Source organism: Manihot esculenta, chromosome 6 (assembly GCF_001659605.2).
Source record: "Manihot esculenta cultivar AM560-2 chromosome 6, M.esculenta_v8, whole genome shotgun sequence".
Lineage (NCBI taxonomy): Eukaryota > Viridiplantae > Streptophyta > Magnoliopsida > Malpighiales > Euphorbiaceae > Manihot > Manihot esculenta.
The window spans coordinates 19,366,877-19,393,141 of record NC_035166.2 but is presented as its reverse complement, the minus strand read 5'-3'; the positions used below and the strand labels follow the sequence as shown (position 1 = coordinate 19,393,141).

Sequence of the window (26,265 nt, the reverse complement as noted above, 5' to 3'; positions counted from 1 at the left end):
ATAATTTATTTATGTTTTCTGTAGTTATAATTTCTATTTAAAATTATTCCTATGTAAATTTTTATTATATTATTAAATTGAATTAATGTTATTTTATTTTAATTTATTTTTATTTAAATGTTATTTATTACTTTATAAGAGAAAACATCATGAATAAGCTCCTAACTCATTCCTAAAAATATAATCTTCCTTAGCTATAATTTATATCTCATAACAACTTAACTATAATTTACATCTCTGTACAATTTTAAATCAATAAAATATATATTAATTTGAAATTTAATAAAAATAATAATACCCATTAATCTTGAATATTGATAACTTACAGAATAAAACGGTAAAGATCAGCACACTTAAAACAAACCTAGAAGCTATTTACCTGAAAACTTATAGAGAATGAAAATTTTATTTTCTAAATCAATCATATAAAAATTATCTTATATTTAAAAAGAAATTTATAACCTTAAAGGGAATTAAAATCAACTCAAAATAAAAATTAAAAATAAAAGAAATCAGATTAAAAGTTAATCTAAAAGAGATGAGTGTCTAAAATATTTATAAATATTACATTATCTATCGATATAAAATTCAACACACCCTAAATGCTCATAAAGAAACTCTGGTATCCCATGTTAAATTTAGTTCAAATTTAATTCATTTTAAAAAATAATTAAAAAAATCTCTCTAATTGAAACAATTGAAAGAGGGAGTAGATGATAGAAAATATAATGAAGAATATAAAATAAGATTTATTATTATGATGTATTAATTAGGAGTAAATTAATATAAAAATAATTTTAAGTCTATTTTGAGAAAATGACATCAAACCATTGTTCTCTGGAATCAAAATCCACGCATAGCATAGGGCCAACCTATTCATAGGCTTTCTATTCTCTTTCTCTCTCTAAGAAGTCAATTGACGTTATTAACCTTTTAATATTTAAATTTTATAAAAATATAATTATTTAATTTTTAAAGTTCATAAGATCTTAAATATTTATATTATTTAATATATTTGAGTAATGTTAAAATAAATCAATTAATAATTTTTTAAAATAATTAAACATTTTGATTTATCAATTAAATAAATATTTTAATTAAATAATTTTAAAATAAAGATGAATATATAGATTTCATAAAAATTGAGAAACATGATAATAATTCTAAAAAATAAAATTACTGAGATACATTTTTAATTTAATTTATGTCAATTTAAAACATTTTACTTCATTCATACTTAATTTGATAAACGAATATCTCTAATTTATTTTTTAAAGATATGTTTTTACTATTTTGTGATATAATTAAATAATAATTTACTATTTTAAAATTAATTCATTATTTGGCTCTTTTAAATATATTATCCTGTCTAATTAAATTAAAAATACGCTTATTTTTATTATAAGTTTATTTTCCTCGTAATTTTAGACAATAACTTTATAAGTGTATTTTTCTTAAAAAAATTATTATTCTTATAATTTTCTAGATGATATTTTTTGATGTAGTCTTATTTAATAAGTTTTGAAAAATAAAATAAAGTAATTTAAAATAATTTTATAATAAAATGAATAGAAAGTACATTAAAAAAATATAATATAAACTTTATTATAATAATTTTGCCTCAAAAAAGAATTTAATTATAATTGATTAACTTATATAAAAAAAAATAAAATGGTTGAAAACCGTAACGCTACTCCAATATTTAAGAAGAGAATATAATAATTTATTTGAGTTTATAACCATGGTGTAAAAATATGTAATTTAAATTTTGTATTCATTTATTTTTATATTATAAAAAGATAAAATTAATTATTACATTTCTTAAAAATTTCACTCATATCGATAAAAAATTCAGTATTTTGTAACTAATAATTAATAAATTTTATATTTTATAGATAATAACATATTTATAAGTATAATATGAATTTGCTATATTATATTATTAACAGTAATTTTTTATAAACGTTCGACCTGTTAAAGAAAAAAACGAGTTTTAATGAAGTGTTAACCATTACGGTATTATAGTCTTCGTTTTTTACTGTAAAACCAATTACATATTATATTATTAAATTATGATTTTTAAATTAAATTTATTATAAAATTTAGTTTTAAGGCTATTAGTTAAAATTTTAATAAATATGAAAAAATTAATTTTGTTGTCAAAAATTTTAAACTTAAAATATAATTGTGAAAAATTACAAACTTTTATTTTTTTCAATAAACTAAAAAATAAATATTTCATTAATAGTTTAAAAAAAAATTTCATTAATATAGTACATCAAAGACATGGAAACGAAAGAGTGTTGGCTACATATATGCTAACAGCGATGTATTAATTGAAATTAATTAATTAATTATTTAAATTAAATTTTTAAAGAGGTATAATTTTAATTTAAATATTTTCATAATTTTAAATAATATGAAAATGTAAATATTTCCATAATTTAAATATTTTCATAATTTTAGTGAAAGAATGTTTCCTTTAATTGTGATGGCTGAATAGTCAGGTAATTGTAAAATAATATGTGATAAAATAATTATTGAATTATATTCAAATTTATAAAATATACAAATTCACACAATCCTGCTCTTAATTAATTATATTCAAATATACAAATAAATTTAATAATTATTAGATTAAATATTTATATAAAAATTAATAATTAAAGCAAATATTAAATGTAAAAATTATTAAACATATGATCCCATGGGCTCAAGTTCTGTATAGATTTCCTTGAAAATCAGACTTAATACTTGTGAACGAAAATTTATTAGTCTATCCTTTAAAATATTTTAATAATTAAATATTTTACTATTTAATTTTTATAATTTTAAAAAATTTATTAATTAATTTTTTCTTATTAAAAATATTTTAAATTTTTTATAATATTTGACGGTTAATATTAATTAAATGATTAATTAATAAATTTTTTAAAATATTAAAATTATTTTAATATATTTTTTTAAAATAAAAAGGTTAATTAATGAGTTTCTACTTATTATAAAAATTATACAGTAATTTTCAATATATGAGCAGCATCTCCACCTGATTTTTGAACATGAAAGGATGAAAAGATTTTTTTTAAAATAATTATAAATTAGCATTAATTCTTTTCATACTAAATGGATTACACTTTATACCTTTAAAAATTTTGGTTAAATATTGAAGCTTTTAAGTAAAAAAATTGAGAACTCTATGGCTTAGTACCGTGACGAATGCAAGATTTTGGGAAGATTTCAATTTCAGCACACCGATATCCTACTCTTATGAAAATAAAAAAGCGAAAAACTCGTATCTAATAAATGTTTTCTATAGATTTTTTCAGAAAAAAAAAATATTTATTTTTTATTATTTAATTATCATATTAGAAAATAAATATTAATAATAATTGGTACATTTATTTGTTTATAATATAAAATATTTAAAGTTTAGGCATCAAAACGTCCATTGATGTTACAGATCTTTCTGGAATTTGCAGATATTTCCAGTCATCTTCGTCTATGCCATTGAAATAGCGATCCACCATTTCTTTGCTTACTAACTCCAGTTTTGAAGGTTCCCACTGTTGATATATTTTCAAAATAAGAAGATTAGTTAGTGAATTTTATTATAATATAAGGATTAAATAGTTAATTTTTTTTAAAAATTTAAGGAGAATATATGTTCTATATGATCAATTATATTTTAAAAATTATTAATGAAAATTGAAAAAAGAAAATAATTTTGAATTCTAAATTACCATTAATTGAATGGGTTCGTAGCAGATGAATGCAAAATCTTGATTATATCATACCTTTGGTTTCTTGTCCTTGTCAAATAGCATAGCTCTTGAACCCTGCAGAGTTGGAAATAATTAGAATAATGTAAAATACTTCTATAATTCAATTTATATGGACTCAAAATTCAATAATTATGAAATTGCCCATAAAAGAATTTATATTTTGCATATTGCTCCCTTTTTTTTTACCTCGTACAGATCATTGCTAACAGTTGCTCGCAAAACATTGCAGCAAATTGTGTATTCACGTGTGAGACATAGTTTTAAATTTTGCAATCGTCCTGCTCTGATCTGAATTTTTCAGAATTTTAAAAAGTTAATTAAAATATTGAAAATTACATGAAATTAGCTTAATTAAAAATAAATTTCAAGTTTGAAATAAAAATTAATTACCGATCTAAGTGTAATCTTGAGACTAGTAGGACTAGCTGCCTTCATGGAATTTATTGCTTTATTGATCCAAATTTCTGGATTGTTTTTCACCTCATTTTCCTGTAATATATAAATAAATTTTATTATAAGAGAAATTAATTAATGAAGTAAATAATTAAATTGAATTCAATCGAACTAAATTAAATGAATTTTATTTTAATCAATTTTTATTTAAAATTAATTTAAGTTTTATAAATATTAAAATTTATATTTTTAAATTATTCAATTTAATTTTAAATCGAATCGATCAATAAACAAAATAATTACACATAAAAAAATTATAATAATTTATATACTTACAAGTGCCAGTAAGATTTCCTCAACGGTATCTTTTGAGAAACATTTATTAATAGTCTCCAACCTAATTAATTACAAACACAAAATCACTCAAAATCCATATATCATAAATTAACTAATAAATTTAATAAAAGAGTAAATAAATAAATAAATTAAAAAGTTATTTGAATAATAATAATAATAATTACTTAATTATTATTAATTAATTGTGAAATTGCTCACCTTTGGGTTTGATAAATAGTATCTTGCTTTAGCTTTGGTTTTTGAGCAAATTTATTGATGACTTGATAAATTATGGTCATATCTGATGACGGTAGCGTTTTGAGTGCAGTTTCCAGCAAAGATAAATCCTATATTACCATAAAAATAAGAATTATTACATGAAAATTTTAATTAATAAAATATATTATTTAAAAAAAAGCAGTAATTATATATTTAGAAATAATTAATTACTTTAGAGAAAAGAAAATGTGTTGCCAAGCCACATGCAAGCATTTCTGCCCCATTTAGTCTGCCCCCTGTGAGTCCTAAATATTCTCCTGCATAGAATTTAAAACTAAATTAGTAGAATTCTTTTCTTTTTTTTCTCAAATAAACTAATATCTATATTAAGAATATTATTATTAATTTTATAATTATTTTTAAGAATATTAATTATATATATGTTTGAATCAGCTTCTAAATTCATGGCATTGTAAAACTTATACATTTATAAATGAAAAATAAAGATGGGAAGTTACCAAAATTCCCTGGGAGCCTAGAAAGAAAATGTGAAGCCCCTACGTCTGGAAAAAGTCCTATTGATGCTTCTGGCATTGCAAATACCTGCACAATAATAATAATAATAATAATAATAATAATATAAAAAAATAATTGTTTAATCCTTATAATTTAATTAAATTAACTATTTAGCCTTCTTTATTTTTAAAAATACATTAAGCACTTCTTGTTTTTTAAAAGGTTAATTCCTTAATGACTCCGCCAATTAAAATTATAAATATCCGTGATTTTAAAATTAAATAATTTATTTTTTATAATTTTAAAATAATAACTATTAAATCATTGCAATTATTCAAAAAGTCAGAAATTAATTAATATACATTTTAAAAATTAAATAATTAATAACACTAAGATATAAAAATTAAATAGTAAAATTTTAAAACGACAACTTACAGCTTTCTCAGTGACAATCCTAAACCTTCCATTCATACATAAGCCAGCACCTCCTCCCATTACAATACCATCAATGAGTGGAAGCTTGATTATTTAATTATGCAGCAACAAAATGCAAATTAATTAATTAATTAATTAATTAAATTAAAAAATATTTAAATAATAATAATAATTGACTTACTCACCAAAGGTTTTTTATATGTTGCAAGTAAGTAGTCTAAGTTAAATTGTTTCTTGTAAAATCTTGCTCCAAAACACCAATGTCCTGAATGGACAAGCCACAATATAAAATAAATAATATCTATGCTGGATTAATTTTTCTGTATAATATTTAAAAATCAATTGGAATGAAGTAAATTAGAAAGCAAGAATTTAACCTGTTATCATGGAACTAACAATCGAAACGACATCTCCACCTGCACTAAACGCTCTCCCATTTGCCTATTTAAAATGGAATTTAAAACAAAAATTTTCATTTAATTTTATTTACAGTTTAAGTTTAACATCACTGAAATGAAATTTATTAATAATTAAGCTAAAGCAATCATGCTTAATAAATTAATATTTTTGTTACCTTCAGAATTACAAATTTAACGGTAGAATCTGTTTCAAAATCTCTGAAATTCTTAAGCATCAGAGAAATCTGCAAAAATTAGAATAAAATTATATATTAATTAATTAATTTAAAAAAAATTAAAATATATAATGCAAGAAATTAAAGAAACTGCAGTTAATTCATACCACTTCATAATCGAGGCTATTTAATTTGGTTGGTCTATTCAGTATCACCTCTCTATAAAAGGAGTCTCCTTCAAATAATACCTAATTTTATCATAAAAAAATTTAATTAAACTATTAAACTGAAATGATGTTGACCGTTGGATGTTACTAACTAATGTATTTTGAAAGAATAGGAGAAATGGAAAGTAATGACTGGTACCTTGTTAAGTTCCGTCTTGAAGTTGCAGAAGGAAGGCATTGTTTAGAAGTTGTGTTGGAAAGAATGGTTTGGAGTAGGATGAGGCTGTGGTGTGGATTCCTAAGCATAAATATTTATAAGCAAAAACAAAATGCCTTAATGTGAAAGAAATATAATCTAATAACCCATTAAGTATAATTAATGCCTATATTAACTATTCCAATCAAGCTTCTAGAAACTAGAGACTATCAATTTATTTTAATTTGTTTCTTTTCATAAAGACAAAATAAATATTATATTATGTTGGTGCTTTTCTTGGCTTGTTTTTGAGATAATTACACTAAAGAAAAATGGCCACAGAGTCATGGTCAGGGACGGATGCACATGGGAGATAAAGGGGCCATGACCCCCTGAAATTTTCTGAATGATGCAGGAGTATTTAAGTCATTTTTTATTAATTTTAAATAAATAAAAGCAGAATTACTATTAAACCTCTAATATTTTTAAAATTTATTATTGTGTTTTTATTTAAAAATTATATAATTAAAATGTACTTATATTTTATAAAATCAAAACTCTTTAATTTTTTTTTATAAATCTATTAATATACTTTAAATATTTATATTATTTATTTATATAATTTAAATATATGTATTGTTTAATATTTATAAATTTAAATATTCATATTATTTATTTTTTCTGATTAAAATTAAAATCAGTTGAATGATAGTTTTTTTTTTGTATAAATAGACTAAACAATTTGATTTATAAAATGTAATGCACGAGTAATTTTAATATAGAGATAAATTAAAGAATTTTTTAAAAATTTAAAAATTTGATAGTAATTTCTTTTTAAATAAAATTGCAATTCCAAAAAATATTTTACATCAATCACCCTCCTTTATTTTTTTTCAATAAAAAAATATTTTTAATTTTTGAGACTTCAATTCTAAATATTCTATTTATTTTTTTTAATATTTAAAAAAATAAATTATTCATTAATTATTTAATTTATTTTTACATAATTAATTTTTATTATTAAAAGTGATATAGTTATTTTTATTTATTTCTTGTTTGTGATTGATTAGACTATTTGAATTTATAAAAATAAATTTTATAATTTTAAAAAAATAATTTTAGTTAGGGTTAGATTATTGAATGGGCTTCATAAACTATTTAGATTTAAAAAAAATAATTCTAAAAAAAATTAGTTTAATAGGTTATGATTTAGATTATTAATTTTTTAAAAAAAAACCTTAAATATGAATAAATCAAACAAAAACTATGCCATTTTAAAAGTTTCTACTCCTATTGACTATTTTAAAAAATATATATATCAGGATTTTTTTATATATTTATTTTATATTTAAAAAAATATATATATCAGAATTTTTCTCCATGGTGCTTTTCTTTCAAAACTCAATTTCTTTCATATTTAAAATCTTGAAAACATGTAAAAACATTTTAGAAAAACATATTCTTACCCTTCTAGAAAGTTCCGACATCCGAAATTTCGCCGGACGGTAGGAATTCCGATGCCGGAGTCTAGCCGGATATTACAGAATAAGCTCCTAACTCATTCCTAAAAAAATAATCTTTCTTAACTATAATTTATATCTCAGTACAACTTAACTATAATTTACATTTCTATACACTCTTAAATCAATAAAATATATATTAATTTGAAATTCAATAAAAATAATAATACCCATTAATCTTGAATATTGACAACTTACAAAATAAAACAGTCAGCACACCACAACATCACTTAAAACAAACCTAGAAGCTATTTACCTGAAAATTGAGAATGAAAATTTTATTTTCTAAATCAATCATATAAAAATTGTCTTATATTTAAAAAGAAATTTATAACCTTAAAGGGAATTAAAATCAACTCAAAATAAAAATTAAAAATAAAAGAAACCAGATTAAAAGTTAATCTAAGAGAGATGAGTGTCTAAAATATTTATAAAGATTATATTATCTATCGATATAAAATTCAACACACTCTAAATGCTCATAAGAAACTCTGATATTCCATGTTAAATTTAGTTTAAATTTAATTCATCTCAAAAAATAATTAAAAAAATCTCCCTAATTTAAACAATCGAAAGAGGGAGTAGATGATAGAAAATATAATGAAAAATATAAAATAAGTAAATTAATATAAAAATAATTTTAAGTCTATTTTGAGAAAATGAGGTAGTGTCGGCAATGTTTTTGAAGCGCATGTGAATTATCCACGTTTTTTTTTGCGAAATATGGTTGAAAGAAAATGACATCAAATCATTGTCCTCTGGAATCAAATCATTGTCCTCTGGAATCAAAATCCACTTTCTATTCTCTCTCTCTCTCTAAGAAGTCAATTGACGTTATTAACCTTTTAATATTTAAATTTTATAAAAATATAATTATTTAATTTTTAAAGTTCATAAGATCTTAAATATTTATATTATTTAATATATTTGAGTAATGTTAAAATAAATCAATTAATAATTTTTTAAAATAATTAAACATTTTGATTTATCAATTAAATAAATATTTTAATTAAATAATTTTAAAATAAAGATGAATATATAGATTTCATAAAAATTGAGAAACATGATAATAATTCTAAAAAATAAAATTACTGAGATACATTTTTAATTTAATTTATGTCAATTTAAAACATTTTACTTCATTCATACTTAATTTGATAAACGAATATCTCTAATTTATTTTTTAAAGATATGTTTTTACTATTTTGTGATATAATTAAATAATAATTTACTATTTTAAAATTAATTCATTATTTGGCTCTTTTAAATATATTATTCTGTCTAATTAAATTAAAAATACGCTTATTTTTATTATAAGTTTATTTTCCTCGTAATTTTAGACAATAACTTTATAAGTGTATTTTTCTTAAAAAAATTATTATTCTTATAATTTTCTAGATGATATTTTTTGATGTAGTCTTATTTAATAAGTTTTGAAAAATAAAATAAAGTAATTTAAAATAATTTTATAATAAAATGAATAGAAAGTACATTAAAAAAATATAATATAAACTTTATTATAATAATTTTACCTCAAAAAAGAATTTAATTATAATTGATTAACTTATATAAAAAAAATAAAATGGTTGAAAACCGTAACGCTACTCCAATATTTAAGAAGAGAATATAATAATTTATTTGAGTTTATAACGAGGATGTAAAAATATATAATTTAAATTTTGTATTTATTTATTTTTATATTATAAAAAGATAAAATTAATTATTACATCTCTTAAAAATTTCACTCAATAAAGAATTCAGTATTTTATAATTAATAATTAATAAATTCTATATTTTATAGATAATAACATATTTATAAGTATAATATGAATCTGCTAAATTATATTATAAAACGTTCGATCTGTTAAAGAAGAAACGAATTTTAATGAAGTGATAACCATTACGGTATTATAGTCTTCTTTTTTACTGTGAAACCAATTACATATTATATTATTAAATTATAATTTTTAAATTAAATTTATTATAAAATTTAGTTTTAAGGCTATTAGTTAAAATTTTAACAAATATGAAAAAAATTAATTTTGTTGTCAAAAGTTTTAAACTTAAAATATAATTGTGAAAAATTACAAACTTTTATTTTTTTCAATAAACTTAAAAATAAATATTTCATTAATGGTTTTAAAAAAATTTCATTAATATAGTACATCAAAGACATGGAAACGAAAGAGTGTTGGCTACATATATGCTAACAGCGATGTATTAATTGAAATTAATTAATTAAATATTTAAATTAAATTTTTAAAGAGGTATAATTTTAATTTAAATATTTTTAAATAATATGAAAATGTAAATATATATTTAGTGAAAGAATGTTTCCGTTAATTGTGATGGCTGAATAGTAAAATAATATGTGATAAAATAATTATTGAATTATATTCAAATTTATAAAATATACAAATTCACACAATCCTGCTCTTAATTAATTATATTCAAATATAAAAATAAATTTAATAATTATTAGATTAAATATTTATTAATTAATTAAATATTTTACTATTTAATTTTTATAATTTTAAAAAATTTATTAATTAATTTTTTCTTATTAAAAATATTTTAAATTTTTTATAATATTTGACGGTTAATATTAATTAAATGATTAATTAATAAATTTTTTAAAATATTAAAACTATTTTAATATATTTTTTAAAATAAAAAAGTTAATTAATGAGTTTCTACTTATTATAAAAATTATACAGTAATTTTCAATATATGAGCAGCATCTCCACCTGATTTTTGAACATGAAAGGATGAAAAGATTTTTTTTTAAAATAATTATAAATTAGCATTAATTCTTTTCATACTAAATGGACTACACTTTATAAATTAGCATTAAAATAATTATAAATAATTATAAATTAGCATTAAAATAATTATAAATTAGCATCTCCGCCGAAACTCTCATCTAGAGCCGAAAGTCCAATTTTCGGAGGCAGGGTTCGGCAACCAAAAGCTTGCCTCCACAGACAGGTTCGGCGGCCGAACATGGCTTCGGCTATCGAACCTGAGTTCTTCCAGAATGACAGAACTCAGCCTCTTATGCACATTTTGCCTTCCAAACCTTCTAAACTCAAACACAACACTCCCAAGCATGCATAAACACATCCTTAAGCATTTAGGGGCTTAAAACTAGCCTATACCCCAACAACATCACATTTTACCAACAAAGAACATACATTGCATCAATAACTCACATAACCCTAACATTTAACAACTAGTCTAAACATGCATCAATACCCCTTTAAAACCCCTCAAACATGCTCAAAACATCAAAGATGTGAGGATCGACGCTTACCTCTTGAAGATCGAGAGAATGCGTGACCCAACTTGGAGATTTGGGGAAAATGAGTTCCAGAGGTCTCCAAGCTTCACAACTTCGATTTGAGCTCAAAATCTTCAAAACCAAGTTAAAACTTGTAGGATTTGAAGGAAAACCTCAAAACCAACCATGGAAGGGCATGAACTCACCTTTGCTCGAAAATGGAGGAGAAAACTCACCCATTTTCGGACATGGGGCCTTTTATAGGTGACTGGCAAGCCCACCTTCGGAAGCCAAAGGTAACTCCAAAACTCCACCAAGTTCGGCGGCCGAACATGGATTTTCCTCCATGGTGCTTTTCTTTCAAAACTCAATTTCTTTCATACTTAAAACCTTGAAAACATGTAAAAAAATTTTAGAAAAACATATTCTTACCCTTCTAGAGAGTTCCGACATCCGAGATTCCGCCGGACGGTAGGAATTCCGATGCCGGAGTCTAGCCGGGTATTACATTCTCCTCCCTTAAGAACATTCGTCCCCGAATGTTCACCAAACAAGCAAAGCATGGCATAGCATACATAAACACGTAAAAACACATAGATACTAACCTTAAAAGAGATGAGGGTATTGCTGGAGCATAGACTCCCGTGCCTCCCAGGTACATTCTTCCATGTTATGATGGTTCTAAAGGACTTTCACCATCGGAATTTTCTTGTTCCTTAGCTTTCTAATCTGCGTGTCTAGGATCCGCACTGGCTGCTCCACATAGGTGAGATCTCCTAGGAACTCTACATCAGGCTCACTAAGAACCTTGCCCGGATCTGGCACGAACTTTCGTAACATGGAAACATAGAAAACTGGATGGATTCTTTCCATTGAAGCAGGTAAGTCCAACTTGTACGATACATTTTCAACCTTTTGCAAGATTTCAAAAGGTTCGATGTACCGTGGGGCTAGCTTACCTTTCTTCCCAAAACGAACCACCCCTTTTATAGGAGACACTTTGAGCAACACCAAATCTCCCTCCTGAAACTCTACATGCTTCCTGCGGACATCTGCATAACTCTTTTGCCTGCTTACAGCAGTCTTGATCCTTTCTCTGATAATTGGTACTACTCTGCTGGTGATCTCTACTAGCTCAGTGTAGGCAAACTCTACCAAAGGTAGATGCTGCCTCCAAGAACCGCCAAAATCTAGCACACACATTCTGAGCATATCTTCAATTGTCTGGATGGTCCTCTCCGACTGTCCATCAGTCTATGGATGGAAAGCAGTGCTAAAATTCAGCCTGGTACCCATAGCATTCTGCAGACTCTGCTAAAATCTGGAGGTAAACTGGGGTCCTCTATCAGACACTATTGAAACAGGAGCCCCATGCAGCCTGACCACTTCATCAACAAATACCTGCGCCAATTTGTCTACAGAATAGCCACTCCTAACGGGGATGAATTGAGCAGATTTGGTCAGTCTGTCCACAATCACCCATATGGAGTCAAATCTGTTGGACGTTGCTGGTAATCCCACCACGAAATCCATAGCTATATTCTCCCATTTCCACTCTGGAATCGGCAGTGGGTTAAGCATTCCAGCCGGCTTCTGATGTTTCAGCTTCACCTTTTGACATACTTCGCAGGCAGACACAAACTGTGCCACTTCTCTCTTCATAGCTGGCCACCAATAAACTCTCTTCAGATCTTGATACATCTTGGTGGCTCCAGGGTGAACACTGTATCTAGCATTATGAGCTTCCCTCATAATGTCGCCTTTCAGGCTCACGTCATCTGGTAAACATAACCTGTTCCCATAGCGGAGGATCCCCTTGCTGTCAAATCGGAACTCTTCATTCTTGCTTGACTGCACAGTCCTAGCAATCTTCACTAACTCTGGGTCCTCATGCTGTTTCTGAGCCACCTGCTCCAAAAACACGGGTGTCACTCGCATCTGAGCTATCAAAGCTCCTGTACCAGACAACTCCAACTGTAGCCCTCCGTCGATGAGCTCATAGAACTCCCTCACCACCGGTCTCCTCTCTGCTGTAATATGGGATAGACTACCAAGTGATTTCCAGCTTAGGGCATCTGCCACAACATTTGCCTTACCCGGATGGTATTGGATTTTGCAATCATAGTCACTAAGCAGTTTTACCATCTCCTCTGCCTCAGGTTCAATTCTTTCTGACTCAAGATGTACTGCAGGCTTTTATGATCTATGAAGATCTCACATTTAACCCCATAAAGGTAATGCCTCCACATTTTGAGTGCAAAGATTACTGTTGCCATTTCTAGGTCGTGTGTAGGATAATTCAACTCATGCTTCTTCAACTGCCTAGAAGCATAAGCAATTACCCTATCATTCTGCATTAGCACACAACCTAGTCCCACACGGGATGCATCACAGAAAACCATGAAGTCTTCATTACTGGTAGACAGAGCTAACACCGGTGCTGACGTCAACCTTTGCTTCAGCTCTTCAAAGCTTTCCTCGCACTGATCAGACCACACAAACTTCTGATTCTTCTTGGTCAATCTGGTCATAGGAGCGGCAATTTTAGAGAAGTCCTGAACGAACCTCCTGTAGTAACCTGCCAAACCCAAGAAGCTCTTGATCTCTGTTACAGTAGTGGGTCTGGGCCAGTTAGCTACAGCTTCTACCTTCTTGGGGTCCACTTCTATTCCATTTTCTGATACAACATGCCCCAAGAATGAGATACTCCTCAACCAGAATTCACACTTAGAGAACTTGGCATACAGGCCATGCTCTCTCAGGGTCTGCAGAACTATCCTCAGATGATGGGCATGCTCCTCTGCATTCCTGGAATACACTAAGATATCATCGATGAAGACAATAATAAAGTGATCCAGATACTGACTGAAAACCTTGTTCATGAGGTCCATGAATGCTGCAGGGGCATTAGTTAGCCCGAACGGCATCACTAGGAACTCATAGTGCCCATATTTGGTCCTGAACACCGTCTTCGGCACGTCTTCTTCTCTTATTCTCAACTGATGATACCCGGATCTCAGATCTATCTTGGAGAAACCAGCTGCTCCTGCTAGCTGGTCAAATAGATCGTCGATCCTAGGCAACGGGTATTTATTTTTGGTAGTGACTTTGTTCAACTGCCTGTAGTCGATACAAAGTCTGAGGGATCCATCCTTCTTTTTCACAAATAGCATTGGAGAACCCCAAGGTGAGGTACTCGGTCTGATGAAACCCTTATCTACCAACTCTTGCAATTGTTCCTTCAGTTCCTTCAACTCTGCTGGCGCCATCCTGTAGGGAGGGATAGAGACTAGTCGGGTTCCAGGCATCAGTTCTATTTCAAACTCTATCTCCCTAGCAGGTGGTAGTCCTGGAAGCTCGTTTGGGAAGACGTCTAAGAACTCTCTGACCACGGGCACTGAGAAGGGCTCCCTAACCTAACTATCCAGCTCTCTCACATGAGCTAGAAACCCCTGACAACCTCTTCTGAGCAACCTACGAGCTTGTAGGGCTGATATCAGACCTCTAGGCGTACCCCTCCTGTCTCCTCTGAAGACAACCTCTGAAGACAACCTCTGATCCATCCAGATCTCTGAATCTGAATACCTTATCTCTGCAGTCCAAGGTAGCACCATGAGCGGATAGCCAATTCATCCCTAGAATGACATCAAAATCCGTCAAGTCTAGAACCACAAGGTCGGCTGGAAGGCATCTACTCTCAATAAACACTGGACTAAACCGGCAGACTGACTCTGCCACTGATGGATCACACTTGGGTCCACTGACCCAGAGTGGACACTCTAACCTAGAGATTATCAAACCCAACCTCTCAATGGCTCTCGGGGCAATAAAAGAATGAGATGCGCCGGGGTCCATTAAAGCATACACATATGAACAACCAATGATGAGATTACCTGACACCACGGTGTTGGATGTGTTCGCCTCCTGCTGTGTCATAGTGAAGATCCGAGCTGGAGCTGATGGACCTTCACCTCAGGAACCTGCTGAAGAAGAGGCTGCCCCTCTCCCTCGGCCTCTGCCACTGCCCTGAGTTGCGGCTGGAGCTGCTGGCTGCGCCACACTGCCAGAAGCTGTTTGCTGGGACTGCGCCATGAAAGGTGCCCTAGGACACTCCCGTGCCATGTGTCCCTCTTGCCCACATCTGAAGCAGGTTGTAGTCCCATATCGACACACTCCCTTGTGTAGCTTGCCACACCTCAAACATTTTGTACCATCTGAACCCGAACTCGAGCCACCACCGAGTCCCAGACCTGATTTCAACCTGTTCCAGAACTTATTCTTCTTAGGCTTCCTAGAGCCTCTGTCCCATTTTTTCTTTCCACTTGAAGCTGTTGCATCCAGAGAAGAGGAGTCTAACCTTCCTTCGCCGGGGGCCTTGGAACCCGAAGACTGTGCCACTGTCTGCTTAACTTTTCCCTCGATTATTGCATTAGCCTCCATCTTCCGGGCCATATCCACTATCGTATGGAAACTGTAATGACCCGAAAACCAGACCCCTACCGACGCTAGGATCCAGATCGGCTTAAGGCCGCCGGAACCCGTAGTAAGCCTAACATACATCCTGTACCTGTTAAATCTCATACATGATCAAACATATACATAAAAATTTTAAACCTTTTCTTTCATTCACCAAGGTTAACCTGTGCATACTCATATTTATGAACATAAACCCCACATTGGAGTCCTCATCAAATGCTCCAATGGGGTAACATAACATACATTAAGCTTGGTTTACATAAACATCATAAAAGCATTACATAGATCATGTGCAAAGGGATTTACTATACATTAGGGCCAAACACAATTCTATCCTCAATACAATTCTTTACATTACATCACATTATAACATTTTATAATACATGTCCACATCTAACTATTTCATAAAACATGACTTCTTTACTCTTGCTGACTTTCTGGTCTCCTGTACCTGCAAACCTGGGGGTTAATGGAATGGGGTGAGCTACAAAAGCCCAGTGAGCAGAATGGTAAAATATTATTTTAAAATTCATGCTTTCATGAAATGCATCACATCACAAACAAATCACATCAAGGATGGACTTGTCACCAATAGCCCTCTACATAGTCCAACTGTGCCAGGGGCGTAGAATGGGCCTCACTGGTCTTTCCTTAACATAACATAACATAACATTCCAATATGCTAAGGGCGTAGAATGGGCCTCACTGGTCTTCCATACCGTAACATCATCATATTATATCATACAAGGACTAAGGGATCATCCAACATCCACCCACATCAACATCACATAATGCAATGCAACATATTTATGAATTCTAATGCAAACAACCTAATATATCTCATGGCATTCGTGATGCATGAACATGCTCAAATCTTATTTATTTACTTTGAAACATAAAGGTCCATTCTAATCACCTCAGGCTAGCTTTGAAAAGACTCTGAAGCAGCTATCTCACTGCTGGAGTCCTTGGTTCCTCGGGTCCGAAACTACACAGGTGGACTCAAATGAGGGACCAAACATACATGAACATAACTCTAAACAACTCCCCAAAAATCCCCTAAAACATCATAAAACAATCATAGAAATCATGCAAAGGAAGGCTGAACAGGGCACTTTCGACAGCAGGTTCGGCGGTCGAAAGTCCCTCCAGAGCCGAAACTCAACCACTTTCGGCGGCACCTTCGGCGGCCGAAAGTCCCCTCCAGAGCCGAAAGTTCAACTTTTAGGGGCAGGGTTCGGCAGCCAAAAGCTTGCCTCCATAGGCAGGTTCGGCGGCCGAAAGTCCTTCGGCTGCCGAACCTGAGTTCTTCCAAAGTGGTAGAACTCAGCCTCCACATGCACATTTTGCCTCCCAAAACTTTCAAACATGCATTTTGCTATTCTACAACATGTATACACAAGCAAACAAGCATATAGGGGTCTTACACTATCCTAAACCCCAACAACAACACAAAGCATATACACATTACACATATTTTCAACAAAACTCTCATGAACCCTAACAATAAACAACTAGCTTAAAAATGCATTTCTACCCCATTAACTTTCATAAAACTTGTTTAAAACATCAAAGAAGGTGAGGATCGACGCTTACCTCTTGAAGATCGAGAGAGGGAGATTTGGGGAAAATGGGTTTCGGAGGTCTCCAAGCTTCCAAACTTCGATCTTTGCTCAAAAACTTCAAAAACAAGTTAAAACTTGTTAAAAACTTGAAAGATTTGAGGAAAATCATCAAAACCAACCATGGGAGGGCATGAACTCACCTTTGCCCGAAAATGGAGGAGAAAACTCGCCCATTTTCGGACATGGGGCCTTTTATAGGTGGCTGGCCAGACTACGTGTGGAAGCCAAAGGTGACTCCAAAACTCCACCAAGTTCGGCGACCGAACATGAGGTTCGGCGGCCGAACCTGGATTTTCCTCAATGGTCATTTTCATTCAAAACTCAATTTCTTTCTTACTTAAAACCTTAAAATACTTGAAAATATTTTATAAAAATGTTATTTTACCCTTCTAGAGGTTTCCGACATCCGAGATTCCACCGGATGGTAGGAATTCCGATACCAGAGTCTAGCGGGGTATTACATTCTCCCCCCTTAAGAACATTCATTCCCGAATGTTCCTCAAACTAGCACATGCAAGCATAAAACATAAACATGCATACAAAACACATAACACTCACCTTAGAAGAGATGAGGATATTGCTGGAGCATGGACTCTCGTGTCTCCCAAGTACGCTCTTCCATATTGTGGTGATTCCAAAGGACTTTCACCATCAGGATTTCCTTATTTCTCATCTTTCTGATCTGCGTGTCAAGGATCCGTACTGGCTGCTCAACATAGGTGAGATCTCCTTAGATCTCCACAACAGGCTCACTATGAACATTGCCCGGATCTGACACGAACTTTCGTAATATGGAAATGTGGAAAACCGGATGGATTCTCTCAATTGAAGCAGGTAAGTCCAACTTATACGATACATTCCCGATCTTTTGCAAGATTTCAAAGGGTCCGATGTATCGTGGAGCTAGCTTACCTTTCTTCCCAAACTGAATCACCCCTTTCATAGGAGACACCTTGAGCAATACCAAATCCCCCTCCTGAAACTCTACCTGCCTTCTGCGTACATCTGCATAGCTCTTTTGCCTGCTCATAGTAGTCTTGATCCTTTCTCTGATTACGCTCACCACCCTGCTGGTAATCTCTACTAACTATGGGCTTGCTAAAGCCCGCTCTCCCACTTCTTCCCAGCAAACAGGTGACCTGCACTTCCTTCCATATAAAGCTTCATATGGAGCCATCCCTATGCTAGCGTGATAGCTGTTATTGTAGGCAAACTCCACCAAAGGTAGATGTTGCCTCCAAATGGAAAGCAGTGCTAAAGTCTAGCCTGGTACCCAAAGCACTCTGCAGACTCCGCCAAAATCTGAAGGTGAACTGGGGTCCTCTATCAGACACTATTGAGACAGGAGCCCCATGCAACCTTACAACCTCATCAACATACACCTGCACCAATTTGTCTACAGAATAGCCACTCCTGACAGGGATGAAGTGAGCAGATTTGGTTAGTCTGTCCACAATCACCCATATAGAGTTCAATCTGTTGGACATTGCCGGTAACCCCACCACGAAATCCATAGCTATATTCTCCCACTTCCACTCTGGAATCGGCAGTGGGTTAAGCATTCCAGCCGGCTTCTGATGTTCCAGCTTCACCCTCTGACATACCTCGCAGGCTGACACAAACTGTGCCACTTCTCTTTTCATAGCTGGCCACCAATACACTCTTTTCAGATCCTGATACATTTTGGTGGCTCCAGGGTGAACACTGTATCTAGCATTATGAGCTTCCCTCAAAATGTCTCCCTTCAGACTCATGTCATCTGGTACACACAATCTGTTTCCATAGCGGAGGATCCCCTTGCTGTCAAATCTGAACTCATCATTCTTGCCTGACTGAACAGTCCTGGCAATCTTCACTAACTCTGGGTCCTCATGCTGTTTCTGAGCCACCTACTCCAGAAACACAGGTGTCACTCTCATCTAGGCTATCAAAGCACCAGTACCAGACAACTCTAACTGTAGACCTTCATTAATGAGCTTATGAAACTCTTTCACCACTGGTCTCCTTTCTGCTGTGATATGGGATAGACTGCCAAGTGATTTCCGGCTTAAGGCGTCTGCCACAACATTTGTCTTACTCGGATGGTACTGAATCTTGCAATCATAGTCACTAAGCAGTTCCACCCATCTTCTCTGCCTCAGGTTCAACTCTCTCTGACTCAGGATGTACTGTAGGCTTTTATGATCTGTGAAGATCTCACATTTAACCCCATAAAGGTAATGCCTCCACATCTTGAGTGCAAAGATCACAGCTGCCATCTCTAGGTCATATGTAGGGTAATTCAACTCGTGCTTCTTCAGCTGCCTAGAAGCATAAGCAATCACCCTTTCATTCTGCATCAACACACAACCCAGTCCCACACGGGATGCATCACAATACACTGTGAAATTCTCATTACTGTTGGGCAGAGCTAATACCGATACTGACGTTAACCTCTTCTTTAGCTCTTCAAAACTCTCTTCACACTGGTCAGTCCACATAAACTTCTGATTCTTTCTGGTCAATCTGGTCATAGGAGCTGCAATCTTAGAGAAGTCCTGAACTAACCTCCTGTAGTAACCTGCGAAGCCCAAGAAGCTCTTGATGTCTGTCACTGTAGTGGGTCTAGGCCAGTTAGCTACAGCTTCCACCTTTTTGGGGTCCACTTCAATTCCCTGTTCTGACACAACATGCCCCAAGAATTAAATGCTCCTCAACCAGAACTCACACTTGGAGAACTTGGCATACAAGCCGTGTTCTCTCAAGGTCTGCAAAACCAACCTCAGATGATGGGCATGCTCCTCTGCATTTCTGGAATACACTAAGATATCATCTATGAAGACAATTGTAACGACCCGAAAATCGGATCGCTACCGGCGCTAGGATCCAGATCGGCTTAAGGCCGCCGGGACCCGTAGCAAGCCTGACATATAACCTGTGAACCTGTCAAATCCCATACATGATCATACATACTCAAAACCTGTAAAATTTTTTCTTTCCATAAACCAAGCTCAACCTGAAAATTTCTCATAACATAACATAACCCACACACTGGAGCTCTCAACAAATACTCCAATGGGGTACTCAAAGTGCATACATTAAGCTTGGTTGAACATAAACATCATAAAAACATTCTAAAGATCATGTATCAAAGGGGATAACCATACACATAGGGTCAAGCACAACCTCTAATCCTCAATATCATTTTTACATAACATAACTATTCATAACTTTATATCATTTTACAATTTATCATTTTAAAAATACATGCTATCGTGTAATGCATCACATCACAAACAAATCACATCAAGGATGGACTTGTCACCAAGGGTCCTCTACATAGTCCAACTGTGCCAGGGGCGTAGTGCAGGCCACACCTGGTCTTTCTCTTGCATATATCATAACATACATGTCCAACTGTGCCGGGGGCGTAGTGCAGGCCACACCCGTACTTTCACTTACATAGTGCCAGGGGCGTAATGCAGGCCACACCTGGACTTCCATATCATATCATGTCGTGTCTCATCATACTGAGGACCAATGGGTCATCCAACATCCATCCACATCAACATCAAGATATGCAATGCAACATATTCGTGAATTCTAATGCAAACATCCTAGAATATCACATGGCATTCATGATGCATGAACATGCTGAAAATTTAGATTTTTCATTGATTTAAAACTTAAGAGTTTATTCTACTCACCTCAGTTAGCTCTGACAAAGACTGAAGCAGCTGACTCACTGCTGGGGTCCTCGGTTCCTCGGGTCCGAACCTACACAGGTAGACTCAAATGAGGGACCAAACATACTAGATCATAACTCTAAAAATACTCCCCAAAAACCCCCTAAAACACCTCAAAACATCCATGGAAAACATGCAAAGGAAGGCTAAACAGGGCACTTTCGGCGGCAGGTTCGGCGGCCGAAAGTCCCTCCAGAGCCGAAAGTCAGGTAGGTTCGGCGGCACCTTCGGCGGCCGAAACTCCCAGACAGAGACGAAACTCATGCATGTTCGGCGGCACTTTCGGCGGCCGAAAGTGCCCTCCAGAGACGAAAGTCTCTTTTCGGGGGCAGGCTTCGGCAGCCAAAAGGCTGGCCTCCCAGGCAGGTTCGGCGGCCGAAAGTCCTTCGGCTGCCGAACCTGGTTTCTGCCAAAGGGCAGAAACTTCGGCTCCTCAACCTCAAATGCCTCCCAAACCTTTCAAACATGCAAAAACCTATTCTACAACACTCCCAATCATACACAAACAAGCATACAAGCTCCTAGGGGCTTCAAACCATCAAAAACCCCAACTACAACACATCAAACAACTCACATTGTTCATAAACATACATAAACCCATAAACCTAACAATAACCTACACATGCATTTCTAATCCATGAATCAACTTAAAACTTGTTTAAAACATATAGTGAGCTCAAGATCAGCCCTTACCTCTTGAAGATCGAGAAGAACACGACCCTAGCTCGGAGATGGGAGAGATTGAGTCTCTTGAACCTCAAAGCTCTAAAACTTGCTTTAAACTCGAAAATCTTCAAAACAAAGTGAAAACTCGTGAAAATCGTGAAAGATTTGAAGGACGAAACTCAAGATCGGCGAGGGATGGCGAAGAGCTCACCTTGGCCGACAATGGGGAGAAAAACTCGCCCATTTTCGGCTAAGGGACCCCTTTATAGGTGGTTGGCCAGGCCACATTCGGGGGCCGAACGTGCCTCCGCATGCATGCCATGTTCGGCGGCCGAACTTGAGGTTCGATGGCCGAACCTGGACTTCCCTCACTTATGCCTTCGGGGGCCTAAGGCACACCCGAAATGCATGCATGTTCGGCGGCCGAACCTGGGTCTTCCTCCGAGACTATATTCATGCAAAAACTCATTTTCTTTCTTGATTAAAAACATAAAATACATTAAAACATTTTATAAAAATATTATTTTACCCTTCTAGAGACCTCCGACACCCGAGATTCCACCGGACGGTAGGAATCCCGATACCGGAGTCTAGCCGGGTATTACAACAATAACAAAGTGATCCAGATATTGACTGAAAACTCTGTTCATGAGATCCATAAATGCTGCATGGGCATTGGTTAACCCGAACGTCATCACAAGGACCTCATATTGCCCATATCTGGTCCTGAACGCCGTCTTTGGCACATTTTCTTCTCTTATTCTCAGCTGATGGTACCCGGACCTCAAATCTATTTTGGAGAAACAACCCGCTCCTGCTAGCTGGTCAAATAGATCGTCGATCCTAGGCAACAGATATTTATTCTTAGTAGTGACCTTGTTCAACTGCCTGTAGTCGATACAAAGTCTAAGGGATCCAACCTTCTTTCTCACAAAAAGCACTAGAGCACCCCAAGGTGAGGTACTCGGTCGGATGAAGCCCTTATCTACCAGCTCTTGCAACTGCTCTTTCAATTCTATCAACTCAGCTGGTGCCATCCTGTAGGGAGGGATAGAGATCGGTCTGGTTCCAGGCATCAACTCTATTTCAAACTCTATCTCCCTAGCAGGTGGTAAACCTGGCAGCTCGTCTGGAAAAACATTTAAAAACTCCCTGACCACGGGCACTAAGGCAGGCTCTCTAACATGACTATCCAGCTCTCTCACATGAGCTAGAAAACCCTGACAACCCCTCCTGAGCAACCTACGAGCCTGTAGGGCTAATATCAAACCTCTAGGTGTACCCCTCCTATCTCCTCTGAAGACAACCTCTGACCCATCCTGACCTCTAAACCTGACTACTTTGTCTCTGCAGTCCAAGGTAGCACCATGAGTAGATAATCAATCCATCCCTAGAATGACATCAAAATCCGTCAAATCTAGAACCACAAAGTCGGCTGGAAGGCATCTTCCCTCAACAAAAACTAGACTAAACCGGCAGACTGACTCTGCCACTAACGGGTCACACTTGGGTCCACTGACCCATAGGGGACACTCTAACCCAGAGACCATCAAACCCAACCTCTCAATGGCTCTCGGAGCAATAAAAGAATGAGATGCACCAAGTGTAACGACCCGAAAATCGGACCGCTACCGGCGCTAGGATCCGGGTCGACTTAAGGCCGCCGGGACCCGTAGCAAGCCTAACATAAAACCTGTAAACCTGTATAATCCCATACATGATCAACAACATACATAAAAATTAAAACTTTTCTTTCCATGAACATCAACCAAACTCAACCTGTGCATAACATTAACATAACATTGATCCCTCTGTGGGATCTCATCAGTGTCCCCAATGGGTGACAAAACATATGCTGAGTTGGTTTACATAAGTGACATAAAATAACCAAGATCATGTATAAAAAGGGATACAACATTCTATGGTCAAGCACACACTAGCATCCATAAACTTCATTACATAACTATACTGTACTTTCACATTATAATTTGATCATGTCCATTGCTAGCTATTACATAAGCATGACTTCTTTACTCTATCCGGACTCCCGCACTATACTGTACCTGCAAGCCTGGGGGTAAAGGGAGAGGGGTGAACTAAAAGCCCAGTGAGTAGAGCTATTAAAACACATTAACACTATGCTCTGTGAAATGCATCATAACACAGACAATTCACATAAGGGTTGGGTGAACTTGTCACCAATTAGTCCAAGCTAACATTGTGCCAGGCCGTAGCATGGGGTCCTGGTCTTCTTGTCATACATACATTACTTACCATTATCCCAGGGCCTCCTCTGGGCTCCTGGTCTTCGAGTCCACAATCGTGCCAGGCCGTAGAATGGGGTCCTGGTCTTCCTGTCATGGACTAATTGGGTCATCCAACATTCACCCACATCAACAACAATCGATGCAATGCGGCATATTCGTGAATACTAATGCAATCATCCTATTGCATAATCATGATGCATGAAACATGATAAAACATTTAATTTAAAAGATTAAGTTTAGTTCCACTCACCTCTGGCTGACTCTGACAACACCGAAGCAGCTGAACTCACTGCTGGGGTCCTCGGTTCCTCGGGTCCAAACCTACACAGGTGGACTCAAATGAGGGACCAAACATACCTGAACATAACTATAAACTACTCCCCAAAAACCCCCTAAAACATCTTGAAACAACCATGGAGAAACATGCAAAGAAGGCTTGGACAGGGCACTTTCGGCGGCAGGTTCGGCGGCCGAAAGTCCCTCCAGAGCCGAAAGTCAGGCAGGTTCGGCGGCACCTTCGGCGGCCGAAACTCCCAGACAGAGACGAAACTCATGCATGTTCGGCGGCACTTTCGGCGGCCGAAACTGCCTGACAGAGACGAAAGTCTCCCTTTTGGGGGCAAACTTCGGCAGCCGAAAGGCTGCCTTCCCAGCCATGTTCGGCGGCCGAAAGTCCTTCGGCTGCCGAACCTGGTTTCTGCCAAAGGGCAGAAACTTGGCTCCCAATGCACATTTCGCCTCCAAACTCATCAAACATGCATATAGCTCAACTAAAACATGCATACAAGTTCCTAGGGGTCTCAAACAATCATAAACCCCATCTACAACACTTCAAACACACACAATCAACACACATTGCTCAAAACATCAATATTAACCCATAACTCAACATATATCCTAACATGCATTTCTACCCAAAGAACTCATAAAATCTTACTTAAAACACATAAGGAGCTTAAGATCGGCTCTTACCTCTTGAAGATCGAGAGGGAGACGACCTAAACTTGGAGATCCACGAAAATGAGCTCCTGAGTTTCCAAAGCTCCAAAACTTTGCTCAAAAGCTTAAATCTTCAAAACCAAGTTAAAACAAGTGAAAATCTTGAAAGATTTAGAGGAAGAACATCAAAAATGGGTGAGGGACGGCGGAGAGCTCACCTTGGCCGAAAATGGGGAAAAGCTCGCCCGTTTTCGGCTAAGGGACCCTTTTATAGTGGCTGGCCAGACCACGTTCGGGGGCCGAATGTGCCTCCGCATGCATGCCATGTTCGGCTGCCGAACATGAGGTTCGGCGGCCGAACCTGGACTTCCCTCACTTATGCTTTCGGGGGCCTAAAGCACTCCCGAAGTGCATGCATGTTCGGCGGCCGAACTTGGGATTCGGCGGCCGAACCTGAGTTTTCCTCCAATGCTATTTTCATGCAAAACTCATTTAATTTCATACTTAAAACCATTAAAAACATGAAAACATTTTACAAAAACATGATTTTACCCTACTAGAGGCTTCCGACATCCGAGATTCCACCGGACGGTAGGAATTCCGATACCGGAGTCTAGCCGGGTATTACATTCTCCCCCCCTTAAGAACATTCGTCCCTGAATGTTCCTCAACTAACACATGCATAGCAAACAACATAACATACTTACAAAAACACATAAACTCACAATAAACTAACCTTAGAAAAGATAAGGGTACTGCTGGAGCATGGACTCCCGTGTCTCCCAGGTGCATTCTTCCATATTGTGGTGGTTCCACAGGACTTTCACCATCGGGATTTCCTTGTTTCTCAGCTTCCTGATCTGGGTGTCTAGGATCCGTACTGGCTGCTCAACATAGGTGAGATCCTCTTGGATCTCTACATCAGGCTCACTAAGAACCTTGCCCGGATCTGACACGAATTTTCTCAACATAGAAACATGGAAAACCTGATGGATTCTCTCCATTGAAGCAGGTAAATCCAGCTTGTACGATACATTCCCAATCTTTTGCAAGACTTCAAAGGGTCCGATGTACCGCGGAGCCAGCTTACCTTTCTTCCCGAACCGAACCACTCCTTTCATTGGAGACACCTTAAGCAATACCAGATCC

General features: G+C 34.4%; 1 protein-coding gene across 1 annotated transcript; it reads right to left on the bottom strand.

Annotated features, from left to right (window-relative positions):
• Positions 1-3,396: 3,396 nt before the first annotated feature.
• On the bottom strand, positions 3,397-6,708 carry LOC110617885 (probable 3-hydroxyisobutyryl-CoA hydrolase 3). Its single transcript, XM_043957856.1, has 14 exons — positions 6,622-6,708; positions 6,423-6,503; positions 6,256-6,324; positions 6,059-6,122; positions 5,867-5,946; positions 5,682-5,765; positions 5,249-5,333; positions 4,962-5,047; positions 4,731-4,858; positions 4,512-4,572; positions 4,173-4,271; positions 3,969-4,070; positions 3,795-3,836; positions 3,397-3,563 (listed from the first exon to the last, which is right to left on the bottom strand). The coding sequence occupies exons 1-14, from the start codon at positions 6,658-6,660 to the stop codon at positions 3,423-3,425; spliced, it is 1,161 nt and encodes a 386-aa protein (XP_043813791.1). The 5' UTR covers positions 6,661-6,708; the 3' UTR covers positions 3,397-3,422.
• Between the last annotated feature and the right edge of the window lie 19,557 nt (positions 6,709-26,265).